The 17584-nt window shown below is 55.8% G+C and overlaps 6 protein-coding genes across 6 annotated transcripts in view; 4 read left to right on the top strand and 2 right to left on the bottom strand.

The window, feature by feature from the left end:
• Positions 1-3714: 3714 nt before the first annotated feature.
• Positions 3715-4166, top strand: MONBRDRAFT_7593 (uncharacterized protein; the record flags this gene model as incomplete). The annotated part of the gene is made up of 2 exons (XM_001745255.1): positions 3715-3995; positions 4094-4166. 2 exons carry the CDS (start codon positions 3715-3717, stop codon positions 4164-4166), a joined length of 354 nt encoding a protein of 117 aa, XP_001745307.1.
• Positions 4167-5429: 1263 nt separating this feature from the next.
• On the top strand, positions 5430-7013 carry MONBRDRAFT_16599 (uncharacterized protein; the record flags this gene model as incomplete). The annotated part of the gene is made up of 3 exons (XM_001745254.1): positions 5430-5604; positions 5861-6202; positions 6361-7013. 3 exons carry the CDS (start codon positions 5430-5432, stop codon positions 7011-7013), a joined length of 1170 nt encoding a protein of 389 aa, XP_001745306.1.
• A 2069-nt stretch (positions 7014-9082) lies between these two features.
• MONBRDRAFT_24784 (uncharacterized protein) lies at positions 9083-9722 on the top strand (the record flags this gene model as incomplete). Its single annotated transcript, XM_001745253.1, has 3 exons — positions 9083-9418; positions 9514-9564; positions 9642-9722. 3 exons carry the CDS (start codon positions 9083-9085, stop codon positions 9720-9722), a joined length of 468 nt encoding a protein of 155 aa, XP_001745305.1.
• Positions 9723-9868: 146 nt separating this feature from the next.
• Positions 9869-11718, bottom strand: MONBRDRAFT_32107 (uncharacterized protein; the record flags this gene model as incomplete). Its single annotated transcript, XM_001745099.1, has 6 exons — positions 9869-10287; positions 10411-10466; positions 10550-10584; positions 10682-10809; positions 11168-11332; positions 11443-11718. The coding sequence occupies 6 exons, from the start codon at positions 11716-11718 to the stop codon at positions 10165-10167; spliced, it is 783 nt and encodes a 260-aa protein (XP_001745151.1). The 3' UTR covers positions 9869-10164.
• Positions 11719-12702: 984 nt separating this feature from the next.
• Positions 12703-15256, bottom strand: MONBRDRAFT_20766 (uncharacterized protein; the record flags this gene model as incomplete). The annotated part of the gene is made up of 8 exons (XM_001745098.1): positions 15230-15256; positions 14961-15143; positions 14773-14829; positions 14626-14666; positions 14369-14498; positions 13558-14270; positions 12863-13375; positions 12703-12741 (listed from the first exon to the last, which is right to left on the bottom strand). Coding segments are annotated over exons 1-8 (1683 nt in total), but the record flags the coding sequence as incomplete, so codon positions are not given.
• Positions 15257-17478: 2222 nt separating this feature from the next.
• Positions 17479-17584, top strand: part of MONBRDRAFT_7587 (uncharacterized protein) — a gene marked incomplete at both ends in the record, with an annotated part of 5137 nt that continues 5031 nt past the window's right edge. Inside the window, one exon of the mRNA XM_001745252.1 lies at positions 17479-17517. Coding sequence (XP_001745304.1) covers positions 17479-17517 — 39 coding nt within the window. The remainder of the gene's footprint in view (positions 17518-17584) is intronic.

Raw genomic sequence — 17584 nt, 5'->3', positions numbered from 1 at the left:
GGCGAAGAAGAATTGCATTTGCACCACGCCCTGGCGGCGCTTGGTGAGCGCTGCCAACGTTGGGAGCACCTCTACCAGTCCCTCAATCCTAGACGAGTGGAACTTCCAGGCGACGTGGCCATGCTCCTCGCCAAGCTTCAGGCTCACCTGCACTTGGCGCCACCCGTCTTTGCCATGGCTGCCGAGTTGTACCGTACCACCCAGCTCTGGTTCGTAATCGTGGATGTGGAGGGGTGGCAGGGGCATATCCAAGAGATGGAGACGATGCAGCCTTGTACTGGTGCATGTGGTTGTGCATCTTCTGCTCACATGGGACGGCAACCCAGCTTGAGCAAGTGGACGAGCCTCCCGGCGGAGGTTGTACTTGGTTCCTGTGTTCAAATTGCCAGCAAGCATGGTCCAGCTGATCGGCGCCTCTTCAAGGATCGTCTGCATCGCCACCTATGCAGGTGCAAAAGAGCTACGAGGCATGCCTGCAGTCGACTCGACTTGACCGGATTGTACACTCAATATGCTTTCCCTTGCTCTTCGTCAGCCTCTTCAACTCGCCCATTGAAGCTGCGCAGCTGCTGCAAGTCGAGTTTGCGGTGCTTGATCTCATTGGTTTCGCGTTGGTCAGCAAAGCGCACTGCTCGAGCAAAATCCTAAAAGCTTTGTTCTGTCATGACGTGTGTCTTGCATTCATTGGTGTTGGTGCCGGCAGATACCTGACCCAGTGGGTCTGTTGCAGGACATGCTGTTGATTTTACATGCCAATTGTCGGCTTTCCCAGCGGTGTGGCATCGCTGACTTGCCCGTTCATCCCTGTTCATTCAAATCGCTACGGGCTTGTTGGATTTTGACGTGCTGGGCCTGCTCGACAGCGGCGTCTTGGAGAACGTCCTGGGACAACGGGACGTGGAACAGCTGTGCGTGCACATGTTGACCGTCTCTTATCATCTGGACGAGACGATGACCCAATTCTTTGACCTGGCTCCTCAACAACCGGCCCTACTGCTGCGCATCGTCGCTACCATCGGCACGGCCGTGGCCTTCGTGTGTATGTCATGGCCTGATGCATTTGCGATTTGGTCGAGCCGGGGTCGTTCACCTGGCGCTTGTCCTGCTCAATACATCTGTGCCGTAGGCCCTCAACAGCTGTCTGAAGTCATCCTGGTCCTTTCCGTCATGACGCCCCTGTCTGCCACCCTCCTGCAAACCATCACAACGCGTCTGGCTCGACTGCTGCGCCGTCCTTCATAGCAGGAACCTAATCGAAACGTCATCGGTTTACGTGTGCTGCACCCCAAAAAATAGTCGATTGTCAGATGAAAACACAATGCTTGACTTGACTGCAAAAGGCTGCATACGCACAGCATACAGACACACGCACCGCAACAGTAGCAACGTTGTGGACAAGCTGCCTCTCAGTTTTCTTTCTCTCCATCTCTCTCTCTCTCTCTCTCTCTTCATCTTCACTTTCAGTTTGACGAGGTCTGGTCTCGCGGTCCCTTCTCGCTGCGCGCTCCATTTGATCGCGTGTGAGCTGGCTCTATGGAGGATTGGTCTGATACTCTGTTTGTCCCTCGTTGCTTGAAATGCTCGGCTGGCAGCTTTAGCTCGGCTGGTGAAGTGGGGCATTTCTCGCTTTTTCTCTATTCTTGGAGTTGGGTGAGGTCTGTTGTGCCAGGAGCCCTTGATAAATCCATGACCGCCAAACTGCAGCCGATTAACTCACCGCCAACATCACCCGCTCACCCACCGCTTAGGTTTTGCCACGCGGCAATACATCGTCGTTGATACCCTAGATCGTACCGTGCCAGGTTGTGCCCTTCGACCGCCGCCATGTTTGGCTCCAGTTATAGCGCGGTAGGTGCTGTGTAGCTCACTCATTGCCAAAGGTCCGCGTCTTCAAAGCACCTCGATGCCCTGCGCATGCCTTCACTTGACCATACCCATGTGACCTTGCGCACTGCTTTGCAACTTTTTTGGGGGTTGTTCTGATGGCGATGGTGGGGATCAGACAAAGCTGAAGCTCAACCTCAAGCTGGCCATCACACGTCTGGACATGCTCCAGAAAAAAAACTGTGAGTGGCCCGTCCCGCCTGCCGTGTTCAACTATTGTTTCCGCTTGCCAGACTGCGCAAGACCTGTTTTTTGTTTTCTGTTTTTCTCATGGTTGGCGGTCGTTTGGGGCGTTCCTGTATCTATGAGTAGCCAATGCCATGGTTGTGGCCCGCAAGGATGTGAGCCAACTCATCAAGAACAACCGCATCCCCCTTGCCAAGATCAAGGTGCGCTCAAACGTTGCACCTCTTTGGCGCCCGAAAATGGTGCGTCTGGCTGAAGTCCCTAATCTGCTTTCTGCGTTTGTGTTTCCGAGTAGACGGAACAGGTCATTCGGGATGACTACTACATGGAGGCTCTTGAGATTCTCTCCTTGTTTTGCAATCTGCTCTTGACGCGCTGCGAACTCATGGATTCCGTCAAGTGAGGCTCTTTCCTCCTCAAGGGCCATACGAGCAACTGACTGAGGCATGTTGTAATGTCGTGGGGGGGGAGGTGGCACTCTCACTTTGTTCACTTGCTTGGGACATAGGCATTGCCATGAAAGCCTGCAAGAAGCCGTCTGCTCCATTCTTTGGGCCTGTCCTCGTGTATCTGTGGACGTCAAGGAGTTTATTGAGGTAAAAACTGAGCAACTGTGGGAGGCACAGCATGCCTGCTACCTCATTTCACACTGCGCCCCTTGGCCCCGCCCGCCGGTGCCTCGCCTCTTTCCCATTGATGCGTGGCCCTTAAATTCGATCGTTGGTGGTGGTGCTCGTGGAAGGATTTGAGCGTTCGGGGGCGGGCATCTCATGACTGCTTGCTTGATTTGTTGGTACAGATTCGCAAGCAATTAACGGCACGCTTTGGCAAGGAATTTGTGGACGCTGCCCTGCAAAATTCGTCGCGCTGCGTCAGCGCTCGGGTACGATGCACTCAAGCCGATGCCGCTTGCCTCAAAACCTTGTCAGGGAATTACTGACCCGACCAAATGCCATGGATGACACTGTGCGTGCCTGATAGCTAATGGACAAAATGTCGGTGCTGGCGCCGCAAGAGCACGTCGTTCTGGGCTACATGAAGGTGGGGCGCCGTGACTCGAGCGTCGCGAATCGCCGCTTCAACCCTGCGTGATGCCATGCCTTGTCTGACGTTGGGGGTGATCTCGCGATAATTTTGGCGTATGTGTCTGCGTGTCCATGTGTGTGAAACCCCTACAACAACAGGAAATCTGCTCAACCTTTCACGTTGATTGGGAGCCGCCTCTTCCCAACTTGCTGGATGCTGACTTTCCCTCGCCGCACGACCCGAACGGTGGTGGCTCAGGCGGGATGGGCATGAACGATCCCGAGCCGGTGTGTTCTTTTTTTTTTTTTTTTTTTGGCGGGGCCTGGGGTTGCCCTTCTGGGCTTGGCGTGGGTTTGGCTTTTGTGAGTGCTGTGGGGTGTTTTGGCAATACAAAGATCTGATGGAATCCGCTGTGCTGCAGCAAATCCCGGCCGATCTGCATTTCATGGCCCCGAGTTACCCAGCAGCCACGACTGGTGCAGGACAGCCCTATAACAAGCAGGACACTTCGCACCTGTACGTACCCATACACAGCGCGCGGTCGGCCCGGACATACTGAGAAGTCCTCACTGCACTGATCTGGGATTGCCTCTGTCATATAGGGCCTTTCCACCCGGCATGCCGGCCCCCTCATATTCGAACAATGGGATGGGTGGATTTCCTGACACGCCAGCCCAACCAGCCACGAGCGCGTCGGCGCCACCGCCCGCGGCACCCGAGGGACCCTCCGCACCTGCGTACATGTCACCGCCGCCACCGGGTCAATACAATGGGCCCAGCTCAGCATCATCGGCGCCCGTGGAAGAGGACATGAACCCTTTCCCGACGGTCCCCACTTCACATGCCCAGGCCTACGCACCCGAGACCACGGAGTTGCCCTCGGTCCCGGGCCAGGAAGGGTGAGCCTTGTACCCGTCGTTTGTTCGGCTGGAAGGGTGGGTACCTGTTCTCACCTCTTGGCTGTCCCCGCCTTTGCATTAAATTCGCCTTGCAACAGGCAATCCGATATGAACGCAGCCATGGACTTTGATGAGCTAAACCGTCGCTTTGAACGCCTGAAGCGCCAGTAGGACGACCCGAGGGCACTTGGCACCGGCCGCTTCCAGCGCTACGTGTGTGTGTTTAGAACTACTAAATGTAATTGGTTCTCTGAACGCTGTCGTTCCATGTGTGTGTTGTTGTCAGTGTATGTGTGCCTTTTGGCCCAAAGGGCTGACTGTGTCAGAAGATTGTAAACAAGTATTTGAATCATTTCAACGCCAGAAATACCTCGTCCACCTATACAAATACCGCGCTATAAGCCATAGTGTGCCGTTTCCAAGTCGGTTACGCCAAGCCAAAGCTCTCCCTCCTATTCCTCTGACTTCTCCGCCTTTGTGCTGCTGGCTCTGTGGCTGTGTGTCTCTCTCCCCCTCTCTCTCTCTGTCTCTCTGACTCTCTCTCTGTCTCTCTGTCACTCTCTGACTCTCTCTCTGTCTCTCTGTCACTCTCTGTCTCTCTCTGTCTCTCTCTGTCTCTCTGTGTCTCTCTCTCTCTCTGTCTCTCCCTTCTCTCTTCTCTCTCTATTCTCTTTCTCTCCCCCTCTTCTCTCTCTGTCTCTGTCTCTCGCTCTCTCTTCTGCTCTCTCTCTCTGCTGCTCTCTCTCTCTGCTGCTCTCTCTGCTCTCTCTGGGCTCTAATTTGATTTGGTGTTGTTCTCCTCCTCGTCGTCGTCGTCGTCGTCGTCTTCGTCTTCGTCTTCGCCGTCCGTCCTCCGTCCGTGTGCGTGTCGCCGTCGTCGTTCCGTTTGTTGGACGTTTGCTGTGTCTTTTCTGTTCCGAAACGTGCAAAACAAGGTCAGACCCACGTGCTGCTGCTGCTGCTGCTCTTGTTGTTTGACGTGTCACTGCCATTTCCCTCGACCCGTCATGTCGCCTCGTGGACGGGTGACGATGGGTGCCACAAAAGGGCAGCGCCCGGGGCACGGGCAAGCGATGCTTTCTGGGTCGCTTCCTCGGTCACCAATAGCCCCGCCACAGCCAGTTTCGCTCTCTCAAATAAGAGCGCTGGCTCGGGGCACGGGGGAACGGGGGAATGCATGCATGGTGCTGGAGAAGGATGAGCTGCACACAGTATTCCAGTGTTTTGGCTCAGCGTGCCAAAGGCCGGCTGCATGCCAGCAAGGGCTGGCTGTTGTGCCTTTCTCTTGGTGGTTCCACACTTACTTTTGCAACTGCTTTGCTACCTACCCGCTATGGTGGCGGGAACGTGTCGGTACCCTCTCTCCCCGTAGAACCAGCAAGAATGGATCCCTCGATGATGCCTGCCGAGTCAACCCTGTTCATGGAACAGATGATGGGCGCTGCTCCCCCAGCTGCTACTCTGACCAAGGATCCCGACGCCATGAAGCTCTTCATTGGCCAAATTCCCCGCAACTACAGCGAGGAGGATCTCACTCACATCTTCTCCGAGTTTGGCCACATTTACGAGGTCATGATCCTGCGCGACCGCCAAACCCACAACTCCAAAGGTGAGAGAAAAAATCACGACGCGCCTTCAGCCCCATGTCCACCCTCCTGCTTGCGTTCGCCTCTGGTCCTCGTGAGTGTGCATCCTGCCAACAACCAGGGCCACATAAAGGCGTTGAACACGCCTTCCTCTTCCTCCTCCGACTTATCCCCGAGTTGGGGCCGAGTGCTGCACACACACACGCGCGCGCGCTGGCCACCCCCGTCTTTCGCGTCTGTGCTGATCATGTCTTTTCTTGTGTATCTGCTGTCCCCAAGGTTGTGCCTTCTTGACCTTCACCACCCGCCAGGCGGCCGTGGACGCCATCGAGCGTCATCACGAGAAGACCACCCTCCCCAACATGTCGCACCCGATGCAAGTCAAGATTGCTGATACGGATCAGCGCAACGCTGAGCGCAAGCTCTTTGTGGGCATGCTCGCTCGTACCATGAACGAGGACGACCTGCGCGCCAAGTTTGGTGCCTTTGGCCACGTCGAAGACCTCACCATCCTCCGCCATGCCGATGGCTCCTCCAAGGGCTGTGCTTTCGTCAAGTTTTCCAACGCTGATGAAGCCCAAAGCGCCATCGCCAACCTCCACCACTCGGAGACCATGGATGGTACGGCCAGTCAACTTGCAACAGTAGAGAGGCGGCGGGCCACCCTCCGCACCTCCACACACACACACACACACACACATGCATGCTCATTTACATTCCGCTGTGGTGTTCACTGACGATCGCTTTCCCTTGTTTCCCCCTTTGGCTGCTTGCCCCAGGCTGCCGCTCACCCATTGTCGTCAAGGTGGCCGACAACGAGAAGCAGAAGCAGCACCGTAAGCTGCAGCGCCAGCTCAACAACATGAACGTCATGATGCCCTACAACATGATCCCCAACCCTCGCAGCATGAGCTACAACATGTACAACCAGGCTGCCAACTTTGGCCAGTTTGGCAACGGTATGCCTGCCCCCGACCACGGTGCCATGGGTGAGGTGGACGGCGGCGCTTCCCCCGTCGGTGGCTTCAACATGCCCTACCCTTCCAACCCCTATGGCATGGCCAGTGCCCCCTTTGGCCAGCAACCCTACATGGGTCAGCCCATGGCCCCGCGCCAATCCTCCCAGCAACCCGAGGGCCCCGATGGCTCTAACCTTTTCATCTACCACCTTCCTCAAGAGTTCAACGACCAAGCGCTGGCCGCCACCTTCCTTCCTTTCGGCAACGTCATCAGTGCCAAGGTCTTTGTGGATAAGATGACCGGCCAATCCAAGTGCTTCGGCTTTGTCAGCTATGACAACCCCGCCTCGGCTGAGGCTGCCATCACCGCCATGAACGGTTTCCAGATTGGCATGAAGCGCCTGAAGGTGCAACTCAAGCGCCCCAAGTCGGCCAACGCCGGCATGCCCATGCACCAGGGTCCCCTCTTTTAAGCCTTTTCTCTCTCCTCGTCTGTTTCTTCCTACTGTTCCTTTTCCCTTTTTTTCCTTTTTTTTTTCCTTGACGTCCTTTTGAATTTTTGTTCCGCGATGGGTTGTGGCTGAAAGTTATGAGAGTGATTTTCGAACCCCGTCGCGAGGCCTAGTGTCAAACCAACTTTGTCTCTTTCCTTTCGTCTTTGCTGTTCTGTGGCCTTGACTGTGCCGTGCCTGTCTTGGCCGCCTTCCTGCCTGCCCTTTCTGGGCCTGTCTCCTCTCGCTGTCCCATCTCTTCTTCTTCTTCTTCTTTTTTTTTGTTTCACTGCCTGTTCCCGGCGTGTCGGGGTGGGGGCGGTTTTCTTCTTGTCTGGTCATGTTTCGACCCCATACACGCATGCGCCCCCTTGCCTTTGATGCTTGGGTGGGCGCCTGGATGTCCAACAAAAACACCAGTACCCGAGCAAATTGGAATTGCTTTGCCCTTTATGTCTCAATTGCGAAATCACTTACTCTCCACCCACACTCGTTCACTCAAGCAGTTGAAACCTGTCTGTCACTCAAGTTAAGACGTCATCTCAAAACCAGTCACTCTGCTGCACTTCGGGCGCCCAGTGCTCGGACGCGTCAGTGTAGGACTCGACTGCGTCGGCGCCCTGTTGAGCCAACCAGCTCCAGTGGCGCGCCACAGCTGACCAGTCAAAGCAGAAAGGGCAACGCTCCCGATCAATGCTGATATCGCGCCCCGTGCCTGGGACGCCAGGCGTCAAACTGCAGCTGACCCCTGTGAAAGATCTAAGCCCACCGCCATTCGAGTGAGAAGAGCCAGGCTTTTGCTAGAATATGACCTGTGAGTTTAAAGGACATACCTGTGCACCAGATGGTTCCCAAACTGGCTCAAGAGTTGGTCGCAGCGCTCACGCATGGCCACGGCTTCAAAACTGCGGCGTAAGAGCTGTTCACACAATGTAGTCTATCACGGCGGTCGAGCTCGACGTGAGCATTCCCTGGATTAGTTGTCATGTCCGCATGCCAAGAAACGAGGGGATATTTTGACGTCGCAACACACCTGGGTCCAGTCGGTCTTTTCCAGAAGGCTGACTTGGTTCAGCACGGCAACCACAAAGTCCAAGCAATCATGGTGAGCGTCGTGTTGCATCAACGCCCAGGTCGGGCGCACCCGTGCGAGGGCATGGGCGAGTTGACCAGCTCCAACACCAAACTGTGTTAGATCCACCAATAAGCCTGAACCCCAGGCCATAGCTGGCTCATCCATTAGTCCCGGCTCGGCAAAGGCCACCACGCGCCCTACATGGGAGATGAGGGGCGTGAGTTGCTTCAGAGCTGCAGCTGCACTCGAACCCTGCGCGTGTGTACCTTGGCACGCCAGCCCCACATGCAAGAGCGCTGTTCCTTCGTTGAGACTTTCTTGCCACGAGCCACGAATGAGTTTGAGGGCCAGTGCTACGGTATCAACCCCCGGCTCTTCCGAGCACCAAGCTCGCCTGCCCTCCGCCAAGCAGTGAGCGGTAAGAGAGCGAGCGTGCCGAGCGCACTTTTGGACAGCTGCGGGAACGCGCACGAGCAGTACATACGTCCACACATCAAACCCATCTTTGGCCTCTCGAGCAAAAGCCCGTTGACGCTCCCCCTCGGGCCGCACATACACCGATCCTGCCCCGATCCCGCTCGCTGCCATCCCATCGAGCCTGCGGACACCGCGAGAGGGAGAGACTGAGAGGCAACGATTTCCGGACATAGAGAGTGAAGGACACAGTGAAGGCAATGCAGAGATGAAGCAAGATTCAGGGTGGAGTTGGTCCAATAGCAACGGTTTACATCAAGTAATCGAGAGAAGCAAAGCCATCAACTCATCTGCTCAGAGAGAGAAGCAGAGCACAAGAAATGTCAGCAATTTAGTGCCAGCTGAGGAGGAGAGAGCACATGCACTTGAAAAACGATTTTTCCGAATCCGGCGACGCGACGACTCTTGCTTGCAAGGTTGGCGGGAGGTGCTGGCCTCCGTTTTTTTTAGCTGGTGGTGGGTGGCATTGCACAGTGCAAGCGTAGACGGTGGAGCGGTGATCATGTTGCGCAAGCTTGTGTTGGGAGCTGGCGCCACGGTGCTGTTTGGCGGTGGTGTTGGGCTCGGTGTGTTGGTCGCGCAAACTGACTCCACGCGACAAGTCACCGATGAGGAACGGGCCGTCTTCTGGCGGAGCTCGGGCCGCGAGTACGATGCCAAGGTCGGCGCTGCTGAAGATGGTAACGGTATCACTGCCCAGCGCAAGGCTCTCATGGCCCACGCGCGAGGTCGAACACTCGAGGTGGCTGCCGGCACCGGGCGCAACCTTCAATTCCTTTTGGACAATTCGAACGTTCGCGAGATTGTTCTCACAGACGCCCACGAGGGCATGCTTCAGGTCGGTGGCTAGCGCATCCCCCAAACCAGATAGCTCGCGTCACAAGCTGGATTTGTTCTCGCCCTCTCACTCTGTTGACCCCGTCGGTGGCACAGGTGATGGCCAACGAGACTACACCGCCGGCCTCTCAGGTGGCGCTCGACCAGGTAGGCACAGGTGCTTCGAATGCCTAGGCAAGCCGCCACCGCCCCCAAGCACCGAATTTGGGCACATGATCTGATAGCCCCCTACCAGTCCCGTGTGCAACGACAGGCCGCTTCGAGTGAGGCCCTGCCCTTTCCTTCTGCCTCGTTCGATACGGTGATTGACACCTTTGGACTCTGTTCCGCCAGCGACCCACTCCTTGCCCTAAAAGAAATGCTGCGCGTTTGCCGCCCAGATGGACAGGCATGTCCAGATTCGCAATGCCAACACCTTTGATATCAAACAGCGCTTTGCAACGAGAGGCGTCACTCCCATGATCAATTAAACGACATTTGCCGCGCTCTCATCTGCAACCACTTGCCAATGTTGTTGCCGCTGCTGTACGCGTGCTTTGTCTGGCTAGGTTTTGTTGCTGGAGCATGGGCGGAGTGGATGGTGTGCCCCCATCAATGCCTACCTCGACTGGCGGGCCGCCAATCATGCTTTGGACTGGGGCTGCTGGTGGAATCGCAACATTGCTGGCCTCATCAACGCCGCTGAGCACCATCAATGGTGCCAGATCGAGCACGTCGAGCACTTTCACTTTGGCACCGGTCATTGCTTTATTTTACGCCCGCGGCCGAGCGCATAGCGGCGTCAGCTGCTTGCTCCGTTGCCGCTGCTGTGCTGTGCCGCTGCATCTTAACAATAGACCGCTTCACGCCCGTCGTGGACGCCCATACCGTCTATTGCCGCCCAGTATCGGATCCACCGAGGAACCAGGAGAACGGTTGATATAAAAAGGATGTGGAACAGCATTCATGAGCCCCTTGATCGGAGTCAGCACCTGGCAACGGCAAGAGTCGTACCTCCACCTGAAAGCCGCTTGTCTCTGCTTTGGAGCACAGAGCGCGCACGCCCCCACCTGAGACCGCCCCAGGAACCCAGGCAGAGAGTGAGGCCCGCGCCAACACGCAGGCTCAACAAGCATTGAGACACCTTACGTACCGACACCAAAGTAGTAGTTCTTATTAGCGGCCAACCTATAATTGATTTTCGATGTGGGAGTATGAGCTGCCCGGTCAAGAAACGAGTACGCGCGCAGACTTGCCGCCAAAGCGGGCTGGAGCAATAACATACACCACCCCGGTTGGTGCAAGCACGGCCTGGATCAGCTCAACGAGGCCGTCGATGCTGGCGAGCGAATACGCCGTTTCCGCTGACACAATCAAATCAAAGCCTTGCGGGGCAATCTTCCTCAGCTCAGCCTGCATCGTGCGCCAATCCCCGCTGAGAAAGTGGGTGCGACTTGCGTCAAGCCCATTCGCCATGGCGTTGGGCATTGTCCAATGCTCCAACACCTCACCATTCTACGCCAGCCCAACCCGCGAATAGCCGAGATGGTCAGAATAGGTGATCAGGTCAAGACGTGGAACCTGTGATTGGCCCAACGACACCTACATAATCCTGAAAAGTTACGTGCGCTCCACGAGTAGCAGCCACCAAGCCTGGCAACCCTGCGCCGCACCCCAACTACAATGCATAGTCAAGGTGAAGCTATCATGCGCCCCACGCGCTCCAGCCAGGCAAACCTGCGAGCCTGCGAGGCAATGAATAAAGCCATACCTCAAGCACATGGAGGCCCTCGCAGCCGGTGGGATATTGCTGGCAAACGCAGCGTGCCAGGTCGAGGCTGCACTCCCACAGTTTGAGCCCACCCTCATACTCGTCTTGCACCACGTCTGTGTTCTCGCTCAGTGCCGTCTTGAGATGCGTCCCCGTGGCACCGCTCTATGAAAGCGCAGATGAAATGAAAGAATAGAAAACGTGCCAATCGTGGCATGGAGCCGGGCTCCATGCCCAAAGATGGCGCCGAGCTGACGTCGGGGTTGTGTGCTTACCGCGACTGTCTCATACTCAGCCTTGGTTTGCGCCAAGAGCTGAATTGTCGCTTCTCCAAGCTCAAGCGGGCTCACAAAGTCCTCTTGATCATCTGTCAGCGCAGTGGGCGTGTGGCGCTGGCAAGGAGCTGGTGCAGCCCGTTTCGCAGCCGGGACCCCGTCGACACTGCTGGGAGCAGCTGTCTCTGCTGCAGTCGAGCCCGAGCCTGCTCCAGTCGACGGTGCCCCCGAGCTTGGCTCGGTAGCGGCAGCACTCCCAAAATTAAAAGCAAACATGAAGCCGGCGTCTCCCCAGTCCCCAACCCCGCCACACCCACCAGTGAGGTCTATCAAGCCGACCCTGCCGGTGCAAAACTGGACCCCGGACCGCTCAAATCAGGAAAATTGCAGATCAGAGTGCACGATCGTTTCCTTCGTTTCGAGCACGTTGGCGATCAAATGTCTGACAAATCGAGCCGAGCCTTTTTAAATTGTGGTGCTGCTGGTGTTTGATGTGCCCGGCGAGGCGGAGGAGTGACTGGCTTCTGAATGTTTTATGCGTCTTGGTGCATTGGGGGGACGTGCTGCCTCGTGTACCTCGCCGGCTTTGGCTTGTTGGTCAACAAAAATTGTCTTTTTGATCAAATTTAAACCAAAGCGTCAAATAGAGAAAGAAAACGAAAAGCAGAAGAGGAGCGCCAAGCCCTAATCCCATTGAAGGCAAAACGCGGTCTCAACTATGTGAGAGCGGCTACGACAGAAAAAAGACAAGGCCGTTTGAGAGCCAAGTCGAGCACGAGCCGCCTCACGGCAAGTTGGGTGTGACGATGAACACAAATGGAAGCCAGACGACCCAGGCAGCCGAACGTCAGCACGAGAAACTCTGGAGAGGCGTGCTTGGGGATGTTACCGAGAACAAAAGTCTCCAGGGATAATCCAATGTCGACGCAAGCACGTGAACAAGGAACAATGAACACACGGTAAAATAACAAGGTAACTGCAACAATCAAGACAATGCGATGAGGCCACTCACCACGGGCAAGCCAACCCAATGAACCCGATTTCAAGACCAATGAATGACCAAAAACGACCATAACCCAATAGGACGACCGAACGAGCTAACAAAAAAAAAAAAAAAATATTGAAATATGCTGCATGCCTCTGCCTTGAAAGCAAGGAAAAAAAAAGAAAAAAAAAGGAGGCAGGAGGGTAGATCAAAGCAAGAGAATCAAAGAAGGGAATCTCCATGGGGAGAGTGTGCCCTTCCTCGATCTAAGGCTCAAAGCCAGGCTCGATAAATGTAAAGTTGGCAAACTCATCCTACCACCAAAAACGACCATAAGATTTTGCCAATTGGTAAGTCAAAGGATGCGTCGAGTGAGGGGTGGGAGCGCGAGCCAATCACGTAGTCCTGCAGCGCCAGCACTGCCAGCACACTCACCTGAGGGATGTGCTTGACCCGGTTGGGGTCCGGGGGTGTAACCACGGGCTTTTCTCGAAGAAATTCTTGGTCAAAGTTGTCAACCGCACGATCACCCTTGATCTTGGGCTTGAAGGGGGGCTCGATTTCCTTCTTCTCGAGTTTGACCCAGTCAATACCACGGAAGAAGGAGTGAGCCTTGATGTCGGCTTCACCATTCGGGCCGCAGCCCAGGCGCTGATCGCGGTCCTTGGTCAAGAACCCTCGAATGATGGACACGGCGTCCTTCGAGAGCCAGACGGGGAAGAGAACCTCGTTGTGGAGGATGGCCATGAAGAGGTCGTCCTCGCTGGCACCGTCAAAGGGGGGCTGACCGGCCAGCATCTCGTACAACAAGACACCCAGCGCCCACCAATCAACCTTGTAGTCGTAGGGCACCTCCTTGATAATCTCGGGGGCAATGTAGTCGAGCGTGCCGCAAAAAGTGCGGGCGGGCTCATCGGCCGTGTCTTTGCACATTCCAAAGTCGGCAATCTGCAACAGATGATGTCGAGAAGGGAGGCAGGCAATGCAATGCGGTGAGGGGTGACATGTCAGGGAAAAGATGAGGGGGTGCCGCGAAGGAGGGCCACGTTGAACGAAATACGACACTGCGCTGTCACAGTGGGTGAATGGTGGCAGATGAATGGCGGCAGACGAGGAGAAGAGCAACACACCTTGATGTGGCCCTCGGCGTCAAGCATGACGTTGTCGAGCTTGAGGTCGCGGTAAGCAATGTTCCGCCTGTGCAGGAAGAGGAGGCCAAGAGCAATTTCGGCAGCATAAAAGCGAGCACGTTCCTCCTTGAATCGTCGAGCGTGCTGAATTTGGAAGAGCAAGTCACCGCCGGCAATGTACTCCATAACGTAAAAGAGGTGGCCGGGGGTTTGAAAGCAGCAATACATGCGGGTCAGAAAGGGGTGCTGCCCGGTAAATGTGAGGACACGTTTCTCAGAGATGGCACACTCCACGTCGTCATCCTCCACCAGGACGTCCTTCTTCAAAAGTTTGACGGCAAAAATTTGTTTCGTCTTCTTGTGCTCAGCCAGCATGACCTTGCCGAAAGAGCCCTTGCCCAGGACCTTGAGAAACTTGAAGGCATCAGGTGACAGGTCGTCGTTGCTGTGAGCAGAACTGGAAGCCTTCTTCTCCTCGCGCTTGCGCTCTTTGTCTGCTTTGCGCAGGGCCTTGGCTTCAGCGCGGAGCTCGGCCTTGCTTTTGGATGAGGCCTCGCTGCCATCCTCGCTTTCGTCCTCCGAGCGTTGCGAGTTGCGCATCTTGTCGGCTGTCAGATCAATCTTCATGAGCTCGGCTGCCAGACGCATGTGGTCCAGGCCGCACAAATGAGGCGTGTGGGGGGCGCAGCGCTTGTGGACGTTGGTCTTGCAGGCTATAGAACGTGGTGAAGGGAGGGAGGGACTTTGTGTGAGGCGCACGCTGCCCTGGGACGTTTATGCGAGCGCATGTGATGGAGGGAAAGAGACGTACAAACGCATTGCATGCCCTGGTTGTACAGGCCCCAGAGCAAGCTGCCGCAGTGATCACAAAACGTGGGACTCTTGTACGTCTTGACCTTGAAGCGGTGTGGGACGTTAACGTTGAATCGCAATTGCATTTCCTGAGCCAAGGGACAAGGCAAGCATGAGCAAGAGGGCCAGGGTAGAGTTCATCTCAGCAAGAGGTGATGGCAAGCAAAGACTCGACAGCAAAGTACACCACGCAGCGTTGAGACAAGAGGAAAATACCTCGTTGGTGCGGCGAATGCTCTCCATTTGCATCTCCGCGCCTGCAAAGACCGAGAGGAGATTTGAATGAGGGCATCAGGTGCACTTGAACCGAAAGGAGAAGGGGTTTGTACGATCAAGGGTGGTGTCATTGGGTGGTTTGCTTACCGGGGCAGGGGCTGATGACAAGGGCATGGCACTTTTTGTGCACGGCCATGCGACAGTCTGTGAGGCAGGCAGGCATGGGTAGGAAATGCGTGAGGATCAAGGGAACTTTGGTTGCCACTTGCACCCTCGGGAGATGTCTGGGTGTTCTTATCCCCTTCGCTCCAGCCTGGCAGGTCGATTGAACGTACTGAGGCATTCATAGCCTTGTTTGCCCAGACCCCAGCAAAACCCTTTGCAATGGGAGCAGTAGGTGGGCTGACGGAAGAAGCGGGCGACAAATTTGTGACGGTTGATCTCGTGAACCTTACGGCGCTTGAAGGCACCCTTGCGGCGGGGCGCCTCATCGCGCTCCACAAACTCGAGGGGTTGATCTGGACAACGCCGGGAAATCGGCATCAGATGAATGGACAATGGGCTCACACGGATTGCAACGGCGGGGAGATTGGGCTCGACATACCAGCCATGACGAATGTTCGTGGGCGCGCAAAAGCACGCAAGGGATAGTAAGAAAAAGAAGGAGAGCGAGTGGCCGAGCGTGTGGGCCAAGCCGTGAGCCACTCAAGGAGTTTGTTGCTGGGCAAAGCTCTAAGGTGTGTGTGTGTCCAGAAGAAGAGATTGGTGAGCGGGCAAGGGTTCAAAAGGCTGGCGAGGCACCACGATGATGGCCGGGCTGGTCGAACGGGCACACCACACACCACACACACACACACACACACACACACGAAGATGCGAGGATGTGCAAGGTGGAGCGGATGGGCAGGAGGCGTGTCGATGTAAGCACACGCGCATGCAGCGCAAGGTCAAGTTGGACAAGGCCACACGATGAGAAGCAGGAAAGGCAGCGCGCGCACACACCCAATCAACGCAAGCAAGCGGCGAGAGTAGGAAGATTGGTTGGTTCAACAATGTGGAATAAAAAAAAAGGTAACGAGAGCAGCGATGTTGCGTGTGTCTGTGTGTCGTGGGGGCGCACAGATGGAGCGGGCGCAGCGGCGGGGCGATACCGTGTGTGTGTGTGAGAGAGAGAGAGAGAGAGGAATGGAATGCAACCAGCGGAATAGAGAAGCAATGGCAGTGCTGGCGTATGTGGATCGGCCTTTGCACGCACGGCTCTGCAGCGTCTGATCGCTACGATCAGACCAAGGTCGAAAATACCCCGGGTTTGAACGTACCACACACAGCCAACGAAAGCGCCGAGGCTCCTCCTTCTCCTCCTCCTCCCCGTCGTCGTCGTCGTCGTCGTCGTCGTCGTCGTTCTTGAGATTTTGACGGAATGGCGGACGAGAGAGAGGGACGCAGCGAGAGAGAGAGAGAGAGAGAGAGAGCGCGCGTCAGTGTGGGGTGAAGAGATGGTGGATTAGGCTTGGTGAAGGGGTAGAGAGAATGGTTGGCATGTGGAGTGAGGTAAGCGAGAAAGTAAAGGTGTAAGCAGAGATGTGGTGTGAGGGAGGATGTGGCGGTAGAGAGTGGGGTTGACAAGGGTTGCAGCGGCAGAGGTGGAGGTACGCTGAAGACCCAAGGGGGCGGGGTCGTTGATACTACCCCTTTGACTTACAAAACAAAACAAACAAAAGGAGGAGCACCCCAGCAACAACAGTTTAAACAACTGGGCAGAGGGAGGTGCAGGGCAGGGTGCGCATGCAGAGATGGAAACGTCGAACGGGATCGAGTCAGAGAGAGAGCGAGCGCGAGACGAAGATTACAGCCAGAAGGAAGGAATTGACACACGGGCAGAGACAGAGCCAGCAGCAGAGCCAGGGGGACAGACACAACCATAAGGACAGACAACACAAGAGATGCGTACAGCAGCCATACGATTGTCAGAAAAAAGATGATACTACCAAATGTCAGTGAGAAACAAAACCATCCACTTTGGGCGAAAAGTTCCGTCGTCACTCACACCTGGTAGCGCAGAGTGGGTGATGTCGTAATCGTGTTGTTTCCAACACGTGTTGTTCGGAGCAATTTCAAGTTATTGTCACTGTATTCGTGATCGGTTGTTCCGATTGCTTCATACTTCTTGCACACATACGCATGTGATGCTTGACTCACTGCGTCACGCTCTCCCTCTCACAACTTACAGCTGCTGACCGGTACCTCTCAGCCAAGGTTAAATTCAAGCTGAATAGCCCCCTCTATACCTCCTCTACTCATCAACCTCTGCCCGTTTTTCACCCTCAAAGACCTTCTCTGGAGGTCACATGATCGAACACTTTTCTCTGCCCTTGCTCCCGCTGCTGCTGCTGCTGCTACAGTTGCCTGCTTGCTTCCTGCCTGCCTATCACGGGTTGGCCTCTGGTGGCGTTGTTGCCCCTCCTTTTGACGAACAACAGCCTTGGGTCAGTACCTGCCCAGTCTCCCTCCCTCTCTGTCTGTGTCTCGTGCGCTGCGGTGGTGCAAGTGCGGTCGTTGGGCCTGCCTGGGTCACGAGTGAGCGCGCAGCACTCACGGCCGGTGGTGTGGTGGGCACGGCTGCCGTCATTTCCAACCTCCGATGGGCTCTCAGTGCATTCCCTTGCTCTTTCTGAATTCTCTGTCGCAAACATCGCCCTGGCTGCCCTCGCATTCCGCTGGCTTCCCCAGTGTCTGCGGCTTGGTGCCACGACCCCAAGCTCACTCACCCGCTCCGTCGGCCTCTTGCCCACCCCACTTGCCCTGCATCCAGCCTTGAACCTCCGTCATCTCAGCGCCACTTCCACCGCTGCCATGGCCAAGATCATTGATGGCAAAGCCATTGCCCAGTACGTTCAAGGCACCATGGCCTCACCTTTGTCGGAGCATAGACGCCTCGGCTCATCTTCTGCGCTCTGCC

The sequence above is a fragment of the Monosiga brevicollis genome, genomic scaffold (assembly GCF_000002865.3).
Source record: "Monosiga brevicollis MX1 MONBRscaffold_8 genomic scaffold, whole genome shotgun sequence".
Lineage (NCBI taxonomy): Eukaryota > Choanoflagellata > Craspedida > Salpingoecidae > Monosiga > Monosiga brevicollis.
Note: the sequence above shows the minus strand (reverse complement) of the source record. Positions and strands in the feature narration are given on the sequence as shown.